At 45.5% G+C, this 22,887-nt stretch overlaps 2 protein-coding genes across 5 annotated transcripts; both read right to left on the reverse strand.

The window, feature by feature from the left end:
• Positions 1 to 39: 39 nt before the first annotated feature.
• On the reverse strand, positions 40 to 16,506 carry DCDC2B (doublecortin domain containing 2B). 3 transcript variants are annotated; one of them, XM_048500257.1, is made up of 10 exons: positions 16,076 to 16,506; positions 11,620 to 11,677; positions 8,627 to 8,703; positions 7,668 to 7,799; positions 6,384 to 6,530; positions 6,157 to 6,193; positions 1,965 to 2,163; positions 1,179 to 1,279; positions 553 to 615; positions 40 to 280 (listed from the first exon to the last, which is right to left on the reverse strand). In XM_048500257.1, the coding sequence occupies exons 1-10, from the start codon at positions 16,351 to 16,353 to the stop codon at positions 212 to 214; spliced, it is 1,161 nt and encodes a 386-aa protein (XP_048356214.1). In that variant the 5' UTR covers positions 16,354 to 16,506; the 3' UTR covers positions 40 to 211. The 3 variants fall into 3 exon arrangements, with proteins under 3 accessions (XP_048356214.1, XP_048356213.1, XP_048356212.1); XM_048500256.1 differs by having other exon boundaries at positions 40 to 615; positions 1,179 to 1,276; XM_048500255.1 differs by having other exon boundaries at positions 40 to 615.
• A 1,815-nt stretch (positions 16,507 to 18,321) lies between these two features.
• On the reverse strand, positions 18,322 to 22,353 carry IQCC (IQ motif containing C). Of its 2 annotated transcripts, XM_048500260.1 has the most exons (5): positions 22,232 to 22,353; positions 21,557 to 21,700; positions 20,231 to 20,576; positions 19,850 to 19,968; positions 19,204 to 19,381 (listed from the first exon to the last, which is right to left on the reverse strand). In XM_048500260.1, exons 1-5 carry the CDS (start codon positions 22,280 to 22,282, stop codon positions 19,343 to 19,345), a joined length of 699 nt encoding a protein of 232 aa, XP_048356217.1. In that variant the 5' UTR covers positions 22,283 to 22,353; the 3' UTR covers positions 19,204 to 19,342. The 2 variants fall into 2 exon arrangements, with proteins under 2 accessions (XP_048356216.1, XP_048356217.1); XM_048500259.1 differs by lacking the exon at positions 19,850 to 19,968 and having other exon boundaries at positions 18,322 to 19,381.
• Positions 22,354 to 22,887: the final 534 nt, after the last annotated feature.

Consider the following 22,887-nt stretch of genomic DNA (forward strand, 5'->3'; position numbering starts at 1 on the left):
GCTACCAGTCTGCATTTCAAAGCAGAAGTAGCCGCTCTGTTTTGGTTTTACCAATTTATTTTAGAAAATCTAGACAAAACAAGCACAAATCCATAAGGCAGAAGCTTTAAAACATCCCATCCAGGAGAAGAAAGCCTGTTGGGTCTCCATTCCACTGAGGTCACTTCTCATATTTGATAGAGTTCCCCTGAACCGGGTGGAAGTCAGGCTGTCATGGAATTTCATCCATCAAGTCACCAGCAGTGTGCTGAATCCAACGGGCCTTCTCCACTTTCTCTTTCTGTTGCATAGAAACATTTTGGAAAGAAACACGAGGATTATTGTGAGTTGACAACAAACATTTTTAAATAATAGTTTGGAGAGTTTGTGGTGTTAACTACTGGAGGGGGCTAAGAAGAGAGGAGGAGCAGGAGAAGGTGGTTTCAGCATAAGTGATTACAGGATTCTAGAATAAGTGGTGCTGTCTGCTAAACACATAAATGTCCAAAACGGAGCGTTCATTATTTCTGTTAAAACATTCTGCCGATGCACCATACTAAAAAGATTAATTACCTTATTGGGTTGCCGCATTGTAGTCTGAGGCATCACTTCCTCTTCTACCATCTCTGCAACTTTCTGAAGGGGGCAAAAATACACACAAAGCTCAGGAAAGAGCTGCATCACGTGTTCTCGAAGAAGCAGCCTTTAATTTCTGCACGCAGCAGGAAGAGGGTACCCTGTGACTAGTTTATTCTCAAAAGGCAACTGTTTTCAAGTGTTTTCAACTAATTCTAGAGGAATTACTTCAAACACTGTATTCAGAGACATGTGGCCTATAACCGCTCTTTGGTAGAGTTTGAATCTGTTTATGGTTTACCACAATGGGGGGAAAGTCTTTACTTCAAATTACATTAAGCACAATCCATAGCAATGTCTCCAGTGAAATCCTTTCGCTACAGCGGCAGAACACATGGCAAGAGAGCAGTCCCCTAACCAGTTGAACTCCAGTAGGTATCCAGGATTTTTGTTCAAAGTGCCACCTAGTTTCCTGAAGTATTTCTAACACAAACTACTCCCAAGGGCAGGACCCTCTCGGGCTTTTAACACCAGAATCCAGTCACCTCTTTGGGGTACCAAAGGTCCTATTAAAAATCCCAGAAGATTTTGATTTCACAGATACCCAAATGCATATGGCATACCTGGTCAATCGGGAATTCGACTTGTGTGTCTTCATCCTCCCTGACTTCCTGAGCTCCCTGCATTTCTTTCCTTGCTCCTTTCAGTTTGTAAACACTTCCTTCTTTGGGAGATAAATAAAAAAACGTCTTGTGAGCATTCTTGTACTTAATTAAATTCACTATCCAGCCGCCCAAAAAGATGAAGTGACGGTTGCTAGTTCAGAAGGGTTTTTTAATTGTTAGGGCAACTTCATGAAGAACAGGCCTACTGAAAAACTCCTTTTTCCAAGGCAGCCTTCCTCCCACATCCAGATGCTCCTCTTATAGAACCTCTCCTTAGTCATCTGGCCGATTGTTAGGTCTGTCAATGCGGTTCTTCCATGTACTCACTTCTAAAGGCAGCTTAGTTGGGAATAATTTACCAGAATCCAGTTTCTGCCTTCCTTGTCAAAGCTAGGCATAAATACTCCTACTTGTGAGATATTGCTGATGAGGGCTTATAATAATATTTGGGTGCTATCAAGTGTCAATCAACTCATGAGGATTCCAGGAATGGGGTTTTCAAGACAAGAGAGGAGCAAAGGTAGTCTGCCATTACTCTGCCTGGCAGCCCCAATCTTCCTTGATGGTCTCCCATCCAAGTACTAGCCAGAGGCCATGCTGTTCAGCTCTGGCAAGAATGGGATATTCATGCTGTTTATAATTTGCTAAACCAAACATTTCCTTTCTGTGACCACCCAGGTTCTGCACACCCCTTCACGAACGCTGCTGCTTTATCCTAGAAATCTTAAGCAAATGTCTTTTTACCTTGGTCTGACCACTGGCGAGAATTCCAGCTGATCTGCCCAACACGAACTGGCTTTGTGTAAATGATGCTCTCCTGCTTCTCTTCTTCACTGTGTAAATGTTTCCTGGCTTTTTCGTGTGGTGCCGGAGAAGAGCCTGGGCCGCTGTCCTTCTCCATAACTCCTGTAGACCGCACCCTTCGAAGATGCAGCTGGAAGTCCTATTGAAGGAAAACACTTAGGGGGTGAGTTCAGTTGTCCCTTGGGGCCAGTTACATTGAGGGTTTGTTGTTTAAGCACAATTGTGTGCGAGGTGGGACTCGACACCGTCCACTATTGCAATTCTCATATACAGAAGTGCTCCAGAGCTTATCTTCAAGGGCACATAAGTCATCACAGCAGATGTCTTTGAGTTATTGACTCACTCGCAAAAGGAGGCTATTTGCACCAACCAAGGTGAACAAAAATAACGTCTGAGCCTGCCGAAGGGTCTGAAGCAGGAAAGCTTCAGATGAGGAGATGAAGCTGCCTTGTACTGTGTCAGGCCATCAAGACTGGGTACTGTCTACTCAGACTTGGCAGCAGCTCTCCAGGGTCTAAGGCAGAGGTCTTTCACGTCATCTGCTGCCAGGTCCTTTTAACTGAAGATGCCAGGATTGAACTTGGGACTTTCCGTGTGCCGAGATGTTCAGCCACTGAGCCCCAGCCCTTCCCCCAGCCTCAAGCACAACCAGTGCGAAGGTGGAAGACTGACTCCAAACTGACTTTTCCCACTGAATATCTGAGTGCCAAAATGTTTTTGGGTGCAGTACCCTGTATAGTGTAACGACATTGGCTGTGTAGAAAATAAAAGAATTTTGTTTGATGGGCATCTTGTAGTAAGTTGGCATACTAGTTAGTCAGGCAAGAAGAAGGGATACTTAAGATTCAAATTCCTGTTTGCCATGAGTTAGGTTCGCAGGTTAGGAAAGGCAGCGCACAGTCCAAAAGAAAGCCACCATGGTTAACAAGAGAGGTTGAGGAAATTATTAGGAAAAAAAAGATGTCTTTTAGAAAATGGAAGTCCAACTTAACTGATGAAGAATACCAGAGAGAACACAAATGGTGGCAACAGAGAAGCAAGTTAGCTGTAAAGGAGGCAAAAAAGGATTATGAGGAACGCATGGCTGCGAACATCAAGACTAGCAACAAACAGTTCTTCAAGTACATCAAAAGCAGGAAGCCAGCTAGGGAAGCGGTAGGCCCATTAGATGATGAAGGAACAAAAGGTGTGCTAAAAGATGACAGGGAGATTGCAGAGAAGCTGAATGAATTCTTTTTCATCTGTCTTCACCCAAGAGAAGGTGAGGAAAATTCCTGCACCTGAACCAAGCTTCTTAGGAGGTGAATCCGAGGAACTAGCGAAGATAGTGGTAGACAAGGAAGAAGTTCTGGCAGCCATTGATAAACTAAATGCTACCAAATCCCCTGGCCCAGATTGCATTCATCCAAGAGTTCTTAAAGAGCTCAAGCATGAAATTACTGATGTTCTCACATTAATATGCAACTTATCCCTGAAATCAGGCTCCATCCCTGAAGACTGGAAGATGGCCAATGTCACACCAATCTTTAAGAAAGGGCCTAGGGGGGACCCAGGAAATTACAGGCCAGTCAGTTTGACATCTGTTCCTGGTAAATTAGTAGAATCTATCATTAAAGATAAAATTATAAAACATGTAGAAAAGCAAGACCTGCTGAGGAAGAGTCAGCATGGCTTTTGTAGAGGCAAATCCTGTCTTACAAACTTACTAGAGTTCTTTGAGGGTGTAAACAGACATGTGGATAAGGGTGAACCAGTGGACATTGTCTACTTGGATTTCCAAAAGGCTTTTGACAAAGTTCCTCACCAGAGACTGTTGAGAAAACTCAGCAATGAAGGAATAAGAGGGGAAGTCCTCCTATGGATTAAAAACTGGTTGAGGAACAGGAAACAAAGGGTGGGTATAAATGGGAAGTTCTCACAATGGAGAGATGTAGGAAGTGGTGTCCCCCAAGGATCCGTTTTGGGACCAGTGCTCTTTAACTTATTCATAAATGACCTGGAAGTAGGGGTGGGTAGTGTGGTGGCCAAGTTTGCAGATGATACCAAACTATGTAGGGTGGTAAGAACCACAAACGATTGCGAAGAGCTCCAAGCAGACCTTGATAAATTAGGTGAGTGGGCTAAGAAATGGCAAATGCAGTTCAATGTAGCAAAATGTAAAGTGATGCACATAGGGGCAAAAAATCCAAACTTCACATACATGCTACAGGGATCAGTGCTATCAGTCACAGACCAGGAAAGGGATTTGGGCGTCTTAGTTGATAGTTCCATGGGAATGTCAACTCAATGCATGGCAGCTGTGAAAAAGGCAAACTCTATGCTGGGGATAATTAGGAAAGGAGTTGATAATAAAACTACAAGGATTGTCATGCCCTTATATAAAGCTGCAATGCGACCGCACTTGGTGTACTGTGTTCAGTTCTGGTCGCCACATCTCAAAAAGGATATCGAAGAGATAGAAAAAGTCCAGAGAAGGGCAACGAGGATGATTGAAGGATTGGAGCACCTTCCTTATGAGGAGAGGCTGCAGCGTTTGGGACTCTTTAGTTTGGAGAGGAGACGTCTGAGGGGGGATATGATTGAAGTCTATAAAATTATGCATGGGGTAGAGAATGTTGACAGAGAGAAATTTTTCTCTCTTTCTCACAATACTAGAACCAGGGGGCATTCATTGAAAATGCTGGGGGGAAGAATTAGGACTAATAAAAGGAAACACTTCTTCACGCAACGTGTGATTGGTGTTTGGAACATGCTGCCACAGGAGGTGGTGATGGCCACTAACCTGGATAGCTTTAAAAGGGGCTTGGACAGATTTATGGAGGAGAAGTCAATCTATGGCTACCAATCGTGATCCTCCTTGATCTCAGATTGCAAATGCCTTAGCAGACCAGGTGCTCAGGAGCAGCAGCAGCAGCAGCAGAAGGCCATTGCTTTCACATCCTGCATGTGAGCTCCCAAAGGCACCTGGTGGGCCACTGCGAGTAGCAGAATGCTGGACTAGATGGACTCTGGTCTGATCCAGCAGGCTAGTTCTTATGTTCTTATGTTCTTATGTTCTTATGAAACTTACTGTATGACTTGGGGCTGGTCATTCTCTCTCCGCCTACCATACTTCACAAGGTTGTTGTGAGAACAGAATGGACAAGAAGAGAGTTGTGTATGCAGTCTGAGATAAAAATGCACTAAATGAATAATCATCATCCTAAACGACCAACACTGATGTGGATGCCGGATCAACTATAATTATATCCTATACCAGGGGTCTGCAACCTGTGGCTCTCCAGATATTAATGGGCTACAATTCCCATCAGCCCCTGCCAGCATGGCCAATTGGCTGATGGGAATTGTAGTCCATTAACATCTGGAGAGCCACAGGTTGCAGACCCCTGTCCTATACAGATCAAGAGCCTTATTTGGGAAAAAATAGAGGAAACTTTTTTAAAAATTTATCTCAGAAAATTATGATTTCCTAATCATGAAAAGTTACTCTGGTTCATGCCCAAACCACTTTGCAAGGATGATAAAAGTATTGCTTAAGAACTTTGATTAAAAAGCAACTCCAGATGCTAAGCCCTGCTCCTGACCTACATGAAAAATTATTGTATCAGCTCCCAAAGAAGCTTGAACACAGTCCCAATTTTTCGTCATTAAATCCCAGAACCACTCCTCATCTGCTGTGGCGCTTCAAGGAGTACTGAGTCACTGGCACCATCTTGAGAAGCCAAGTGGTGTTTGCCAGGCTGAGAACAGGAAGAGAAGGGATTCCACACAGAGGTGGGTGACATGTTTCTTGGCCTCGGGCCAACTTCATTTCAGCAAGAAGCAAGATCTGTTCATTGCCACCGCCACAAGACAATACTGCCGACGGCACTCAAAGCTCCCCAGAAGACAAAGGAACAGCAGTGTTCTGTCTCCCAGTTCCTACATCTATTCGGAATCAGTATCCTATAGTAAGAACAGGTGGGGAAGTAACCTGTAAGAATCATTCAATCCTGGATAAAAATCTAACACGAGGAAATTAATCCAGAGCCTTCTGTATACACCACACCTCCTTGCCCACTTCTTACAAGTATAATTCTCCTGAATTAGTTATGATTTCTAGGAATGGGATTCCCCCCCAGCATTCACCTACTTGTCGATTGCCGTTCCTTCTGTTATTGGGATGGTTCCTGAAAGCACAAATGCATATTGTTAGGGTGAGGGACCCTGGAGAAAAAAAGGTAATTATTGCATTCCCCAGCCCTGTTTTATTTGTTATTTGAGACAGTGGGATAACACAAATGCCAGCGGCAAACACGCAATCACCAGCAGAACACCACGGTTCAGGTTCAGTGTTACGATGCAGCCTCCTTCACCCACCGAAAGGACCGATGGATGATCTTCTGGGGCACCAGCAGTTCCACATAAGGCAGGTTCTTGTACTTCTCCAGCCCCACTGCCACGTAGTAGCTCCCGCTCACCAGTTCATTGCCGCAGGAAACGGCATTTCCATTCAGCTGGCACAGCCTGGCAGAGACAAAGCAGGAGCAAGTGGCTTTTGGAGGAAGACGACTCATTTGGGGAAAATAAGATCCAGTGTCAAAAATTAGTCCTGACTTTGAGAGTTTACTATAGATCTGAAATAAGATTAGGACAGGGGTCTGTGGCTCTCCAGATGCTCATGGACTACAATTCCCATTAGCCCCTGCCAGCATGGCCAATTGGCTGGTGGGAATTGTAGTCCATGAACATCTGAAGAGCCACAGGTTGCAGACCCCTGGACTAGGAAGTTCTGCTTACAAAAGACCTTGCTTTACAATCGATTTCCCTCTCCCAACAAATTTTCCCTTCACGGACCAGCAGTAAACCTAGTGTGCCAAATGCCATTGTGACTTCAGTACTTGAGTCAGACATCATATAGCTGTAAATGTATTTTCAATCTTGGAAACAGGTCCATGAATTGAGAATGGTGTCTTGAACATTCCAGCTACTGTTGTCAGTGCCCAACAATGGAATCATGAGACAAACACAAAGAATGCCAACCACTCCAACTAAAATGAGGCCACTCTTTCCTAGACTAGGAGGACTGTCTGAGTTTTCATATCTGTTGCAGGTACTTCACATTTTGAAGTGCCAGTGCTATCGCTAATAAACCACATGCCTTCAGTTTCCTTTAACGATAATAATAAAGATCACGACCTGCAGAAGAAAGAAACCCTACAAATAAATAGGGGGGATGTTGACACCACAGACATAAACTGGTTTAATAGTCATTCCTTTTCCCTCTGGAACCATGAGAAATGGATTTCAAGCAGAATTCTCAGCACCTTTGCCAAAGTACAATTAACTTTGAAGGATCGGTTTGTAGATCTGTTCAACAGGAATACATGAGAGTGTTGACTAATCCCAAATCAACAGCACAGATTCCAAGGTGTGACTGGGTGACATCCCTGCCTCTTGGAAGAGAAGCCCTACCTTAGTGCTGGAGTTCATGCTGCCACCAGGGCTCAAACATGCTAAGAATCTTCATGTGGAGGCCCCTTCAAGTCCATTCCAAGAAATGATGTGAGCATCAGACTGTCCACAGCTAACAGACAGCACAAATTTAGTTTCAAAACTAAGTAGAAAAGAAAGCAGTTGGACATATTTACTCAGACAACTCACTTCTGGACAGCTCCGCTTCGCAGGTTTGCCCTCTCTGACAGCAGGTCTAGGACGGTATGCCAATGCTGCAGGCTGCTCTTGGAGATGGTCAACCGGAACGGTGGGGTGAGCAAGTCCCCATTACGAAAAACACTTCGAAGAAGAAGCAAAAAAGCACTACTATACTGATGACACAGACGGATATATGGAACAGCCACACACACACTTGTTCAGTGGTGTTCCAAAGGAAACCCTGATGGTGCCATGCTGCGATTTCAGCATCTTCCCTGCACACAGATTCTTCTGCTGAGGAACCAAGCCTTGCATGTCTGCCATGGAGCCGAATGTGCTGCAGAGGGATCTGGAAGGCCACTCTCCCTGCGCCCTTGCAGCAGAGGCGTAACTCCAAGGGGAAAGGGGGGCACGACGCACCGGGCGTGCAGCCCGGTGGGGGCGTGGCAGGGGCATTCCAAGGTGGGGGCAGAGGATGCACCAGTGCACAGGGCGCTTTCCCCCTTTGTTACGTCTCTGCCTTGCAGTGCCCACTCTCACTACACTCATGCAGGTGTGTTCTGCAGAGGGGCATGCAGCAGGCCTTTCAGAGAGGGTTGCCCACCATTGTCACTGTCCTTATTCCAAGGGACAGGATCACTGGAATGCAGTCAGCAAGCGAGCATTGTTTGAACAGGGTCCACCCTAAGGGGTCAGGTGTCATGCGTGTTCTGTCTTGACACTTCCCAAATTTTTTCCCCATCACCACCACCTCACACCCATGGAACCGAAGCCTGCAGATCCATTTTGCTAATAGCAGTGTTCATTTCCCATGCCAAACAATCTTCTGATTATTTCCCCATCAAAAGCTTCCTTGTGCCGGAGAAAAGCACCAGTGTCAGGGAGGGAACAGATCCTCAAGATTCAAACTGTATTTACCACTTAACTGTCCCCAAAAGGAATTTTAAACAAATCAAAAAGTCACTCACTGTATAACGCAGGGCACATTCACCGGTCCCCTATATCTCTCCAAAACATTTGCCCTCCGGGAAATGACTGGATAGCTCTGAAAGCCAGACAACATCCATACATATAAGTACTGTTTTCAAGATGCCACCAACAGCAGACATGGCGCTTTGCAGAGAAACATAAAACAAATAAATTAGGTCTATGCCCCAAGGAGCTCACAGTGGATACTTTGTCAGTAAGATATCAAATACAGAGGAGAGTCAAGAGTAACAAAGGAAGATCTGAATTTAATGGAGAACCACCATACATGCTACCCAGAAACACTGGAAGTATTTGTGTGTTCCAAAGCAGAAACAGGATTATGCCTTTCCTAAAACTTGGAAATGGATCCCTAAGAAATTGATTGGCCCCCTTCGGCTCACTTAGAAACCTCCTGGCGGGCTACTGTTCTGGAGGGCACTGGTTGCCAGAAGGAAGTTGAGCCAAGTGGCCCCCTTAGATGATGGCAGTGGCTCAGAGGCAGCTTGATTTGGATCCAGACTGCAGCAACATGTACACAGGCCAGGACAGGCTTAGCTTGCTCAAGGGGTATTATAACATCCCTGTAAATGCTCCTGGGTTTTCTACACAAAACGGTCAGCTCTCAATCCATTTTGTGCAGTTCTGTGTCAGTAATGTAACGTGAAGGAGGCTGCAGAAAACCAGCTTCTTTATTCATCATCTTGCAACACTCCATATTTGTTTTTTTGTTTTAGAACTCCCCCACCCCAAAAAATGTCCTGGCCCCCATCATGGTCTGGGGGCTCCCACTGGATGGCTGAACTTATTCAGGAATGAGGAGGGAAATACATGCTGTATATGTACTTGCTGCCACACTAGAACCCTTCTGCACTGTTCAGTGATTTGCTTTCCGCAATCAGCTGCAAGAAAATAGTAACCAGGGTTCCACAAGTAGCTTGATACAGAGCAGTACTTCCCATAAGAAACAAGTAGTGGCCCATCTCAACGAGCATGATACGGCTGTGCTTTTATTCCAAAGTCCTGTTCAAATAAGGTTCTAATTGTTGTTGAGAATGTGATAACAGACTGGCTAAGCCCAACCTTCCAGCATGAACAGGAAGGAATGTCCTCGCCAACACGATTCATTGCTAAGACAGAGCATGTTTCTGTCACAAACCTAGGAACCCTGAAAGGCCTTCTTCACAACAGTTTGTAAGCAGTGTTACTAAGGCTGCTAAATCTCTACTCTTGTCTACACACAGCAGGTCTCAAAGGAGGCTGGAATGATTCCAAAAGGCTCTTCCTAGTTCTCATGCTTTCAACCCTCAGGCTGGAAGGGGCAAAGAGGGCAAATCCTTCCAAGGGCCGCCCTCCGTAATTCAGAGCTCTGCCTTCAGCTGCTAGGTCCTTTTCTCTCTTTCCCAACATACTAGAACTTGAGGACATCCAGTGAAGTTGATGGGCAGTTGGTGAGTAGCTTCAGGACAGACAAAGGGAAATGCTTCTTTACTCAATGTGGAGTTAACTGATGGAGAATGTGGTGATGATCACAAGCACAGAGAACTTTAAAGGGGGACCGGGCACATTCATGAGGAATAGGCTTATCAGTGACCACTAGCCACAGTAACTAAAGGAAACCTCCATATTCAGAGACAGTAAGCCTCTGAATGCTAGTGTCAGAAAGCAACATCGTGGGGAAGGCTTGGGCCTCTGTGTTCTTTCGTCAGCCCTCCAGAGTAACTGGTTGGCCACTGTTCAGAAGATGCTAGACTAGACGGACACTGCTCTCATCCAACAGGACTCTTCTTATGTTGCTACACCTGGGTAGCAACACACCCTAAGCAGAGTCACAGCTAAAACTGACCATTCATCTGGTTTATTTAGGAGGAAGAGGGGAAATAGAATGAAGGAGAGTTGGCGGAAGAATCCTACATTGCAGGACAAGTCCTAGGACTGGAAAAAAACCCAGTGTGGTATAGTGGTTAGAGTGTAAGACTCGAACATCGGAAATCTAGAAGTTTGAATCCCCACTCTACCGTGGAAGCTTACTAGATGACCACGGATCAGTCACACATTCACACTTTCTAACCTGACTCACAGGGCTGCCATTGTGATGATAAAATGAAGGAGACAGAACAATATAGACCACCTGGAATCCCCACAGGGGAGAAAAGTAGGGTATGAATGTCATAAACAAATTATCACCACAGCTAGACCTTACACAGACAACAGAAGTGAACATGCCCTATTACACCTAGATACTATCAAGCCAGCACAACAGACGACTCACATAAGCAAGCCAAGCCAGGCATTTCAGTGAAAAAGCGCACACACGCGCACACACAAATCAACCAACCTCCCTAGTCAACATATTCAAAAGGAATACTTCAGCTACAATCCTATGCATACTTATTTGGGAATAAACCCACCTGATTTTAGTGGGCCTCATTTCTGATTAAATCCGGATGGAAGCAACTGCACCACTATCGGTAAGTTTGGCAAATCTGGATAACCATGGCATGGACCCAGGAGGGAGTAGGACCCCATAGGATATACCTTGAACGTGACCCTGGTGACTGAAGGCACATTCACCGACATTATACAGCCTAATTCCCAATTGGTGACTGGAAAGACTGCCATTAAGTACTGCTTGTCAATGTGACATCGCCAGGCCCTGCCATGGTAGCCTGTGGGTTTGGGATGCTGAGGACCTGGCCATGCTAGGTGGCCTCTTTAGTGTCTTCGTATCTGACAAGAACGGACTGGGCACGCACAGGTGAGGGGGAGAGAGACTGGCAGCATTCTGGAATTGTAGGCCTGGGAGCAAGGTTTCCTCTTCTTCACTACTGTGCAGCCCCTGATAGTGGAGGTATTTTAATACCTATTCAACAACTGAAATTGATATTTTGTTCACTTTCTTTGATCTCTCCCCTGCCACAGTTAAAGCAGACCCACAGCAGCATGTAGCATTCCTCCCAAAAACTGGCCCTTTGTCTTCTTCCCAGGAACACACCTGTGCACGATCCTTCTTCTGATTCTCACTGAGCTGCTTCATTCCAGGATTTAGATAGCTGCAAAGTGAAGCGGGGGGAAAATTAACACAGTGAACCAAAAAGGGTCTGGTAGTCAGTCCTGGATTTGGATTCATGTCTCATTTCAGCCAAATCTACTTGGGAACAGTCACGTATGTCCTCTAAACTTGCTTTCCCCATCTGTACAACAGACAGTGTGCATGTGCTTTACCTGTCAAGTTGTGGAATGGATTAGCCTCAACAAAACCAAGAATGATTAAAAGTGACAAAAAGTTAGTTCGGTATTGCTTATTTGGCTGGTTTGTGATATACAAACACTAAATGTTTAAAAAGAAGAAGAGTTTGGATTTATACCCCACCTTTCTCTCCTGTAAGGAGACTCAAGGTGGCTTAAAAGCTCCCTTCCCTTCCTGTCCCCACAACAGAAATCTTGTGAGGTAGGTGGGGTTGAGAGAGTTCCAAAGAACTGTGACTAGCCCAAGGTCACCCAGCAGGAATGTAGGAGTGTGGAAACACATCTGGTTCACCAGATAAGCCTCTGCCACTCAGGTGGAGGAGTGGGGAATCAAACCCGGTTCTCCAGATTAGAATCCACCTGCTCTTAACCACTATACCATGCTGTTTGAGAAACTGACATTTGTCATCAGCTACTCTGTCATTTATAGTATAACAGTTGCAAACTAGAATATCTGAAAAATTATATTTCCCCCTCTCATACCTATAGTATTTGCTGCTTCGCAAGATATGCAGCTAAACGGTTTACTAATGTTGATTTGTTTGGGCAAAAGCCCTTACGCTGCTGTTCCCATTTTTCAGGCAGGGAACCAGAGGCTGGGGAACACTGACTTGCAGAGGTCTATGCCAGCAATCCATGGCGGAGACAGGATTCAGTTCTTCCAAATCCACTGTATAGTGGCACCATCTAAGAATCACTGCTGTTTCTAAAGAACTTACATTCCACTTTGTGAGTGATAGTACCTTGAACTATTGGGAAGGTTAAGAGGGGCAGTCAGCCCTGGATTAACCACTAAGCATAACAAGCATGTGCTTTGGGCACCCGGGAGAAAGGGGGCAAATGCAAGCAGCTACATGGAACTTGGTTTCAGAGAAACAAAAAGAAGAGTGCTCTTTTCCCTGGCACCCAACCACAACAGTTCAGAACAGTTGTTGCCAAACAGGTCTCTGGGGGGGTTGCTGTTTCCCATCCTGCAAACATGCTGCTGACACACATGAACGGTTCAATCTGTGTATTCATTGCAAAATGCAGAGTTGTCAGAGTGCAGACTAGGGGATAAGCAACGGACAGTCCAGGAGCATGATTCAGCCCCAGGGATTTCTCAGCTGGTCTTTTGCAGGGCCTCATGGGCATGCAGCCGCCACTTCCCAAGTCACAATTCCAGCAAAGGATCCATCAGAAATCTCCCCATTTATACAGCCAAGCCATGGCCTTGAAGGGGCCTCTTTTTTCCTCTCCGTGATGGAAGGACAGAGGTTTTGCTCACTCGGAGATGGAAAGGAGAGAGTGTCTCTGGGGTAACAAAGGGAGATGGCCCTGGCTGATTTTAACACTAGTGGGGGGGGGGGGATGGTTCAAGAGCCCCTTATGTGTTTGTGCCCCTCACACACAACCTTGATGTGCTTTTTTTTCATTACAGAAGGAAGTTAACTATCAGGGAGGCAAAACGCTTTGTACTTTAACAAGCACAGAAAGCAGCTAGTGGGTCAAGTCAATGTTGTTGGCGAATCAATCCTTTTTAATTAAGAGTATGGTTTCTGTTAAAAATTAATAGCAAACAATATCCTTTTTTTCTGCACACGGGCCAGTGTACTGTTGATCCAAGAATTCCAGACAATATAATAATTACTTAGGATAAATATTGAACTTTTGAATGACCTTGTAAGGTACCTCTGCTTGATTGACTTCTGCACTGCACATGGGGTAGAGGTGAGGAGAAAGGAAGCAACCGAAAAGATCTAGCCTCAAGCCAGCTGGGGAGTTCACAGCAGAGAGATTTGAACGTAGGACTTCCTGAATGACAGCATAATTCTGTGCCCTGTACCCACTCTCAAGGATGACACCAAACTCATATTTCAGCAAATGTCAGTTTGGCTTTTGTGGGTTTTCCAAGCTGTGTTGCTGTGGTCTAGTAGGTTTTGTTTTTAACATCTTTAGAAGCTGGCATCTTTAGAAGCATGTCATGATAAGTCGTGGTTCTCTCCACGGCACAGGTGGGTAGACAGAAAGAGGGGTGTGATCAGAGTGTGTAGCCCCAGGCGGGGAAGGGGCCCAAGAAACGCATCTTACCATGACATGCCTCTGAAGATGCCAGCCGCAGAAGCGGGTGAAATGTTAGGAGCAAAAGCTACCAAAACATGGCCACGCAGCCCGGAAAACCCACAATAGTCAGTTGGTTCTGGCCAGGAAAGCCTTCAACAAAATATCAGTTCCTTTGGCTAAACGCTTCCTGCCAGCTTTTCTTTGTTTTCATTGTGCCTTAAGTGGAACTTGGTACCTACCAAGAGCTCAAAATTATTCCTTGTGGGCTTCTGGATCAGATAGGCCACGAATCAAACAACCTCCACTCCTTCACATGTCTCACTGCTGTGAATTCCAGAGGTGAACACAGACAGACAAACTCTGCACTGAAAATAATGGCTGTGATGTACTCATGGCTCTGACATCACTGACTTGCTGGTGTCATAATCCCCACTGACAGCCACTGCCAGGGCAGGTATCAGCATATGCTGAGGTAGGGCAGCTGCCAGGACTTCCAGTAGGGACTACTGCTACCAACTTGTCCCTGCCCTCTCGCCAGCCATGCTGTTGGCCACATGTGCTGCCCAGCACTATTAGGGTAAGGGGCAAACAGCTTGGAGTGTCCATAGTGGGAGGGCTTGCAAGGAAGTGAGCTGCTGGGGAAGGAGGCATCTATGGGCAGCTGGGGAGGGGGTCACAGGTGCGTGGGCAGAAAGAGGGGTGTAATTAAGGGTGTGGCAGCAGGCAGGGGAGGGACCCAAGAACTGCCTGCCTGAGGCTCCCAGGCACCCCACAAAATCTGGAACAAGCCCTGGCCGCAGAGCCCCGCCCAGTTCCACAAGCATGCCAGCGAGAGCAGCGGGAGGCAAACCTCAATTTCATTGCAGGGAGGTTAACCCATTTGCTAGAGCACAATTCTCAAATTGGCTTAGTATAACCACCCCTCCACCTCATATGAGGCTCTTTTCTTCCTGTCTTCCAACACATTGTTTATTTACTCCAGAAGCATTTCAGTAACTAGGCACCAGACATTACAGATACCAAGGAAGGTAGAAGGTGGGAGGGAGCATTCAGGTGAAAACCAACTGGAGGGGCTAGAGTTATACACTCCAAAATGTCTCTGCTGCAAAGCAGCCTCTCCAGGATGCAATATACAAAGAAGTCACTGCTGCAGCACGTGGCACTGGGGTTTTTTATTTCTCTGCAGCATAATCTGGTTTCTATAATCCAGGCAATCTCAAGGTTCAAGAGATCAAACAGGCTACCCTCTTCCCTTCATACCAAGATAAGAAAATGCTCATTTTGCAGCAATGTATTAACAAATGCGCACTACATTTCCTGAAACTTTCCCAGTTCCGGAAAATAGTTTTAAAAGCACTTACAAAACTAGCCAGGAGGAGATGAAGGATGTCAGTTTCCAGGCAGCCAAGAAAACAAACAGCCCAGACCAATCTTTCAATCTAAGGCAGGGATTCACTGGTGTATCTCACACAGGGATAAACCTACGATAAGGCTCAGTAACTACCAGTAGCTGAATCTGACACCTGCAGCTGCAACTCAAGAACTTAAAAGTACCTAAACAGCAATTGGGGAAGTCCTGCACGGCTGTTAAAGTTGCTGTCCAGGATCTTTTGCTGGCCAAGCCACATTTTGCCATAATTAGAGAACAGGTGGAACCTTAATGAGGCTCCTGGAGAACAAATCCATATGTATTTATTGTCTGTGTTCACCACATATTGCAGCATATACCTAAACTTTGGATGAGGACGCCAGCCAGAACATGAGCAAAAGTCAGCTACAGCTAAGTGTTCCAGGGGTGCAACTGTTAACTCCCCTCCCGAATCTTAAGTGGGATCTCAAGGGAAAACAAAGAGCATATATTTTGGGAAAGGGAGAAATATCTGTAATCCCACCTAATGCTCAAATCCACCACCTGCAATACTGGCTTTTTTTGCAGCAGGCAGGTAGACTTGCCAGGTTCTGTAACCAAGTACAAACTGTAGGCAGGGCCCAGGGATGAAGTAACTTTTCCTGGGATGCAAACAAGCAGTCACCGAATGGATGATCTTCGTATTGCAAATGCATCCCCAGGAGATTCCTCATGAGGGAGGACACGCCGGTAAAAGCTTGTGGTCCAATCCACCCTCGTGACCCTCCTTGGCCCTCAAAGGTCTACTCACGCCAGCTTTTTGAACCGCTCAAAGCCCGCCGCGACATACTGGCACCCGTTGTGCAGTTCTGCCAGTTCAGTGATTCGATGGCCCTGCCTGGGTGTATAAATGCTCCGGATGGCTACAGGGGCTTGGATCCGGCTGGTCACGTCGTTCAAAAAGGCCTCAAAGGTCAGGAAGCGGCGCTGGCTGATCACAAACTTCCTGCCATTAAAGAAGGGGTCTCCGTTTCGAAAGATCACCACATTCTTGGCAGGAGGAGCCACAACTATGGTCTCAGAGGGCATTTCCAATTCAATCTGTGGGCACCAGGCTGCGCATCCAGAGAAGGCACTTGGCAAAGGTATAAGTAGCTGGACCCCTCCTCCTGCTAAGGGAGGTGGTGGAAAGAAACTCCAGTGAGTTTCCTCAGTTGAGCAGCAAACCCTGCCAACTGATCCCTTCTCCCTTTGTCAAGCTTGGTTCGGAGTGCAACTCTAGTGTTTCCATAGCATCAAATTCTGCCGGGAGGAGGAGCTTCATGGGTTGGCCAGGAAGATTAGAGTCTATATTGTATACAGTTCTGGACACCACAATTCAAGGGGGATATTGACAAGCTGGAATGGGTCCAGAGGACGGCAACAAAAATGGTAAAAGGTCTGGAATCCAGGCCCTACGAGAAGAGACTTAGGGAATTGGGGATGTTTGGTGAAGAGGTGACATGATAGCCATGTTTAGATATCTGAAGGGATGTCATGTTGGTGAGGGAACAAGCTTGTTTTCTGCTGCTCCAGAGACTAGGACCAGGAGTAATGGGTTCAAGGTGAAAAAAGAGATTCCACCTAAACATCAGGAAAAACTTCCTGACAGTAAAGGCTGTTCAACAGTGGAACGCACTACCTCAGAGTGTGGTGGAGTTTCCTTCTTTGGAGATTTTTTAACAGAGGCTGGATGGCCATCTGACAGGAGCGCTTTGATTGTGTGTTCCTGCATTGCAGGGGGTCGGACTTGATGGCCCTTGGGGTCTCTTCCAACTATGATTCTACTCAACAGAGACAGCAATCTTTTCCCAGCTCATAACTAATTTATTACTAAACCTGCAATACTATGAGCCTCATTTTAGCACGAGAACTTATTTTTCAATGGTGCTTTTCAGTTGTGCAATATATGACATAACTGAGCATGAACAAAGTTTGTTTTCTCTAATTCATATCATTGGACTAAGAATTAAAATATCGTTGCCATCAGCCTTGAGCCCCAACTACTCCCCTTTTCTGAGAGAATGTACTAATACGGTGTTATTAATACCATTCCATACCACTCAGAAATGTAACATCCAGTTACCATTGCATTAGAAAAGGGATGCACAGTCTTCATTTCACTTGCCAACCCGACAACCCTGCAAAATATCTCATCATTCCCATTTCATGATCATAAATCATGGAGCAAGTAAATCATAACAAATTTGCTGTTCAGTAAATAGTCCATGTCATAATAAACAATGACACATATAGAATCCATAACATTAGTAAGTTGTTTCAGGGCATCTTCCTGGAAATGAAAACCATGAGAAAACACCAAGTAGCCAAACGGAGTCAGCAGCTGGAGCTAGGCTTTGTTGCCAATCACTTGTACTTGCAGAGAAAGTATCCTCTCACGCTAGCCTACTATCAAGTCATGTTAATTCATTTGATCCCTTGTAGGATAGAAAAAGATAGTGTGGAGCAGACAGCTTGTCGAAGACATTTTTGTGGCCTAGAAACCTTTGTGGACTTTTTTGTAAAGTTGCTCAGGGTGACACATGGCCAGTTGGATTAATTCAGGCAAACATCCCTTTGAGAGTGTAAAGATAGTACTGGGCTTGATAAAGGCATGTGTGTGAGTATTTCTCCATATATCTTCCCATATTATTCATTCATAGATGGGTAAGCCTGTGGGAGTTATTTTTTTAATGTAATGCACTTATTGAGCAGCAAGAATAGATTTCCCAGAGATACATTTGGATATGCAACTATACCTATACAAATACTAGTTTTCATAAAACATGGAAATATTCACACCTTTTCCAAAACCTACAGCGAGCTGGCCAGGTAGACCTCTGGTAGCAGGGTGTTCCACAAAGCTGCAGCAATTGAACTTAAGATGGGAGCAAAGATGATAGAAATCTCTAAAGGACTTGATGGCAGAGTGTAAGTTAACCAAATTAATGCATAGAGACCTCCTCTAATTTTGCGGCTGGGGCAGTGCCCAACAAGATACAAAGAGTAGACGCCAGACAGCGAAAAAACATTTTTATTCATAAATAGAAAAAAGAAGAAAATGCATTGACACCCCCAACAAAGCCCCTCTTTTACTAGAGACTCCACTGTCCAAATATTGGACCAGTAACGGTGGCTAGTGGCAGAAATAACATAGGAACAGTCTGGCTGGACAACTGCACAACAGGGCTTACTTAAACACATACCTACCTCCACAGGTTGCAACCATGGAAAGTCCAGAAAAGAACTAGGGTTGAGTTGCAGAATTCACAGGGAGATTTTGAAGGTCTCCAAGGTGGAAGAACAGTGTTCTGGACACTGGCAACCACAAAGCTCTGGCCTACAACTTGACATTTACAGAAACAAAATTCCTTCTTTCGAGTGCCCAACATGCAGCGACAGTCATCACACTCTGGTCAAACACTAGCTGGTTTAGCAAAGCTAGCAAAACAGGTAGTTTCAGCTCGTGTTTGCCTCCATCAAGGGCTGCACAAATTCAGCCTGCAGAAATATCACTCTGGATCCCCAGCCACCGCTCCATCAGTGTGATCCAAAGAAGAACAGCATTTCTGTTGGTGTAGGAGGAAGAGGTGATTTCTACCCATTTTCCCCTCCTACTGCTGACTGCTGTTTTGCCCCCACCACTGTTCCTGAGGGTCCACTGACCTGCAGGAGCACAATTTTGGGAGGCACAGCTGCAGCAGGAGGGGGATGAGGGAGAGGGCTTTCTTTCAGCACAACTCCTGTCACACTCCTTAGGATGTAAACTGGTTCCACACAAGGCACTTGTTCATGATACACCCACCACAAGAACATCTATGGTTTGAAAAGTCTGCAGGTCAGTTTTACTGCTGTTTTTACGAATCTCAAAGTGGAGCACAATCAAGGTCCAGGGAGGCCACATGGAGTGGTTACCTCCAGACAGCAACCACAACCTGACTGCTGCCATGGAGGGACTTTTCTTTCACTAGCAGCTGGCAAAGGAGGGTGGATTGCCAAGTCTGTGTAAATAGGGAACAAGTCCACAGAATAGCATTCGTTACTCTTGGTTCCACAAGCTCCGTTTCAGGTTCAGATACTGTGATGGGGGAAGAAGAGAGGGGGGGAAAAGGAAATCAATTCTGAGGCAGTTCAGTCAAAAATGGTATCTTGTGAAAAGCACGTGGTACACAGTAGCTTCCAAAGTAAATATTAAACCTGCATGCTGCTATGTGTTCATCTGCTCAGTTTCAAAAAGAATCAAGTAGATGTGTGCACACCCACAGTAACATCTTCTTCCCCAACTACACCCTCTGTCAGTTTTAAGCATCTGTTCAATTTGAGTACTAGGGGTTGAACATCCTCAGATTTAAAGAAACACTGATGCCCAGGCCCCTTGATTCTCCAATTCAAAGAAAGATGTGCCCTAATGCATCTCTTGCTCATAGCAGCTCTCTGCTTGCAAAAGTAGCCAACAAACGCAAAGGACACAGCAGCACACCTGCCCACCAGTAGTTTTGGCTCTAGACATTTATGGGAGCATGTGAAGCCCCAGAATGCTTCTTACATTCTTACGGCTGACGATGGCTTGCTGCAGCCACAGCAGTTCCATGGTGAGGTGCTTTCGGTACTGCTGGAGGTCAGGCAGAGCTTGGGGCATCTCTGGCACTCCCTGGAAACGGAGTTCTGCACAATGAGAAATCAAAATTTAGGAGCCATCTCTTGTTCCTTTGATTCTCCATTCCCTCTGCACACTGATGAAATTTGGTGTGAAAGTTCTTAGGGGAACAGACCTGTTTGGGGGGGTGGTAGTGTTGATGCTACTTTGTGTAAAACATGTAAATGCTATAAAAACCAACTGAAATAGTAATTGCAGAGTGCACAAAAGTAGATTCCACAGCAGGAAAAGAGTTCAGATGTCCAAGGGAGTGGGCACTACATGCCTTACCGTGGCTCAGTCTAGGAGACTCCGTATCGAGGACAAGGCTGCCCCATTCAGATGACACATTGCTGCAGTCTATGCTTTCTGTATTCTCTCCTAGCAGGACATGGGCATTCCCCAGGGGCTCAGCTGCAGGATGCTCAGGATCCGGCCTCACATCACCAGCCCCTCCTTCCACTGCCATTTCATTCAGAAGCCGGCTCGGAAGCTGCATCTCACAGTCATGTTCAGTTTCTGTTTGTAACATCTCTTGACAACTAAGCTTCCGCTCCTTGGTGGGGGCACTGCCCTCCTTGTTGAATCCAGCTTCCTGGCCATTTAAGTCCATTCCTTGATTTGGTGTCTGGGCAGACTAGATCGAAGACATAAAGCAGGGACACGGACATGAGAGAGGACAAGGCCCACCGGGTGCAGAAGATATGACAAGGCCCACCAGGCCCAGAATGTGAAATATTCCAATCATGTACACAGCCTTCTCTCTAGCACAGAGACCAACAAAGTAACCCGAGTCTCCTGCAAGACCCACAAATACATAATGATGCCAACTTCCAGAAGCAAGGGTCGACATTTTGAGAAGCAGTACCAAATCATCTATCAATGCACGTTTCCATCCACAAAGGCTTCGACTGCAGCATATCTATTTAAACACTTTGCTATCTTTTCTACACTACACTCACATGGATATTCTTCTGAGAAGAGATAATTCTCCCAATCAAACTAAGTTCACAGTTAACCTATTAATGCTCAAATAATGCATTGTGAGGTAACTGCCACAAGATGCAAATCACATAATGTGCCCTCAAAGTACCCCCTCCAAATAAGAGGCTGCCCTCCCACCCCAGGATTCTTTGTTATGGTCTTACCTTCTTCTAAACTGCTTCTTCCAGGAAACCCTGTGCCTGTTCTATACATTGGTTAATGGCTTGACAATTGCTTCCTTAGGGACCATATTTGGGTGGTAAGACAGCACAGAAATGTCTTAAAAATGAAATTAAATATAAAACCTCCTTATACCAAACTAGGATACTGCCCAGTTTAGTTCAGTACTGTTGATTTTGATGGGTAACAGCTCTTCAGGGTCTGTTGCAGATATTGTTCCCAGTTAGTGAACTGCATTCCCCTGTATGCTGCATGAGACAGGGATCAATTTGCTTTATATAGATATCCTAACAGTGTCATTGTGGGCCTCTTCATCCTTATTTTATGAAAAATCAAGCAAACAATTCAATCGCTGCATTTTGAGAGGCCATTTCTGATTTTTCTACATTCCTTTCTGGTACAATTTAAAGTCTAAGATGTTAAATGAACTACTGCCTCCACCAACCCTTTTACCTTTGAGAGAAACACAGGCTTTGGAATCGAGTGTTGACTCCATTGCAGCTGACCTAGATTCCCTTCAATCTGCTTTACAATGCTCTCATATTCTCCTTTTAAGTGCTGAAACTTTTTCCTGATGAGGTGACCCCGTACACATGCCTGGGAAGAAAGAAAAATTAAACAGAACTGACCAACTTCTCAGCACAAGACGAGGCCACACAGATCAACTGACTAGATTAGAACTTTTCTCGTTGGGTGTGCTAGACTTTTAATAGTCACCTGACAAGCACACTTTAACATCACTTTATCTCCAAGCCTGAAAAAGTTTCACCTGGTGAACTTCAATATGTTAGGCTGTTACCCAGGGGCAACGGCAGCAACAAAGATACTGTTTTAAAACAAAAAAAAGTGGTCCCATATGTTTGTCTAGTGACCTATGGGAATACTATGAACATTTTTTTGCTCTCACTCTTCGGAGTGAGGCAGCTGCAAAAAACAAAAACAAACCACTAATGTTTTATCTATTTCACAGCATCGTTGTGACAGAAATATAACCACACGCCCTCCCTGGAGAAAGAGCATAATAAAATGAACATAATGAAATGAGGGCCTAAGAAACAAGGAGGAACAGACCCTCTCTTACTGATTTCTGTCCACCCCTCCCTGCCCCATCTTATTGTGTTATCCCACCTGCAGCGCCTTCACTCTCCGCAGAAACCGCTCTCTTTCCTCTACTGCCATCTTCCTCTTGACCACCTTCCAAGCAAGCACCGGCAGAGACCGTTCCCGCTGCCTGGGCAACCGCGCTTGCCGATGACGTTGTGAAGCGCGACGAGACACGGCCGCCTTGTTCCCTCTTGCAATTCCGGGGAATAACCTCAAGGTGGCGATGCCCAGCAGACGCCGGTGGTTGTCTGAGGGCGAAGCGCGGCGCCTTGTGTCACATTTGACTTGCACATTAATTTTGTTTAAAAATATTTCTCAAGGTCACAGCAGAAAATGCTTGAAGAGTTTGAAACCAGCACTTCACATCTGCTTTCAGTGGCAGTCTATCCCTCCTCTTTGTTTTTGGTTCAGCCTTAAGGTTTTGAGTGGGGACCTTGCCATTGCTTGCCTCTAAGTGGCAACCCTTAAGGGTGAACCAAAAACAAAGACTCTTCAAGCTTTTTCTGCTGTGGCCTTGGGAAAACATTTTATGACCATCATGCCCCCGTGATTGTCCTGCCCTTGTGTGATTTGAGCCCACTCCCCTACAATTCTTCAGTCGTCGCCCCATTCGAAAGAACAGTGATTGTTGCAGTCGTGCATTAATTTGAACTGATCCCTTCTCACCAGGGAATTCTCTT

This window comes from Sphaerodactylus townsendi, linkage group LG06, assembly GCF_021028975.2.
Source record: "Sphaerodactylus townsendi isolate TG3544 linkage group LG06, MPM_Stown_v2.3, whole genome shotgun sequence".
NCBI lineage: Eukaryota > Metazoa > Chordata > Lepidosauria > Squamata > Sphaerodactylidae > Sphaerodactylus > Sphaerodactylus townsendi.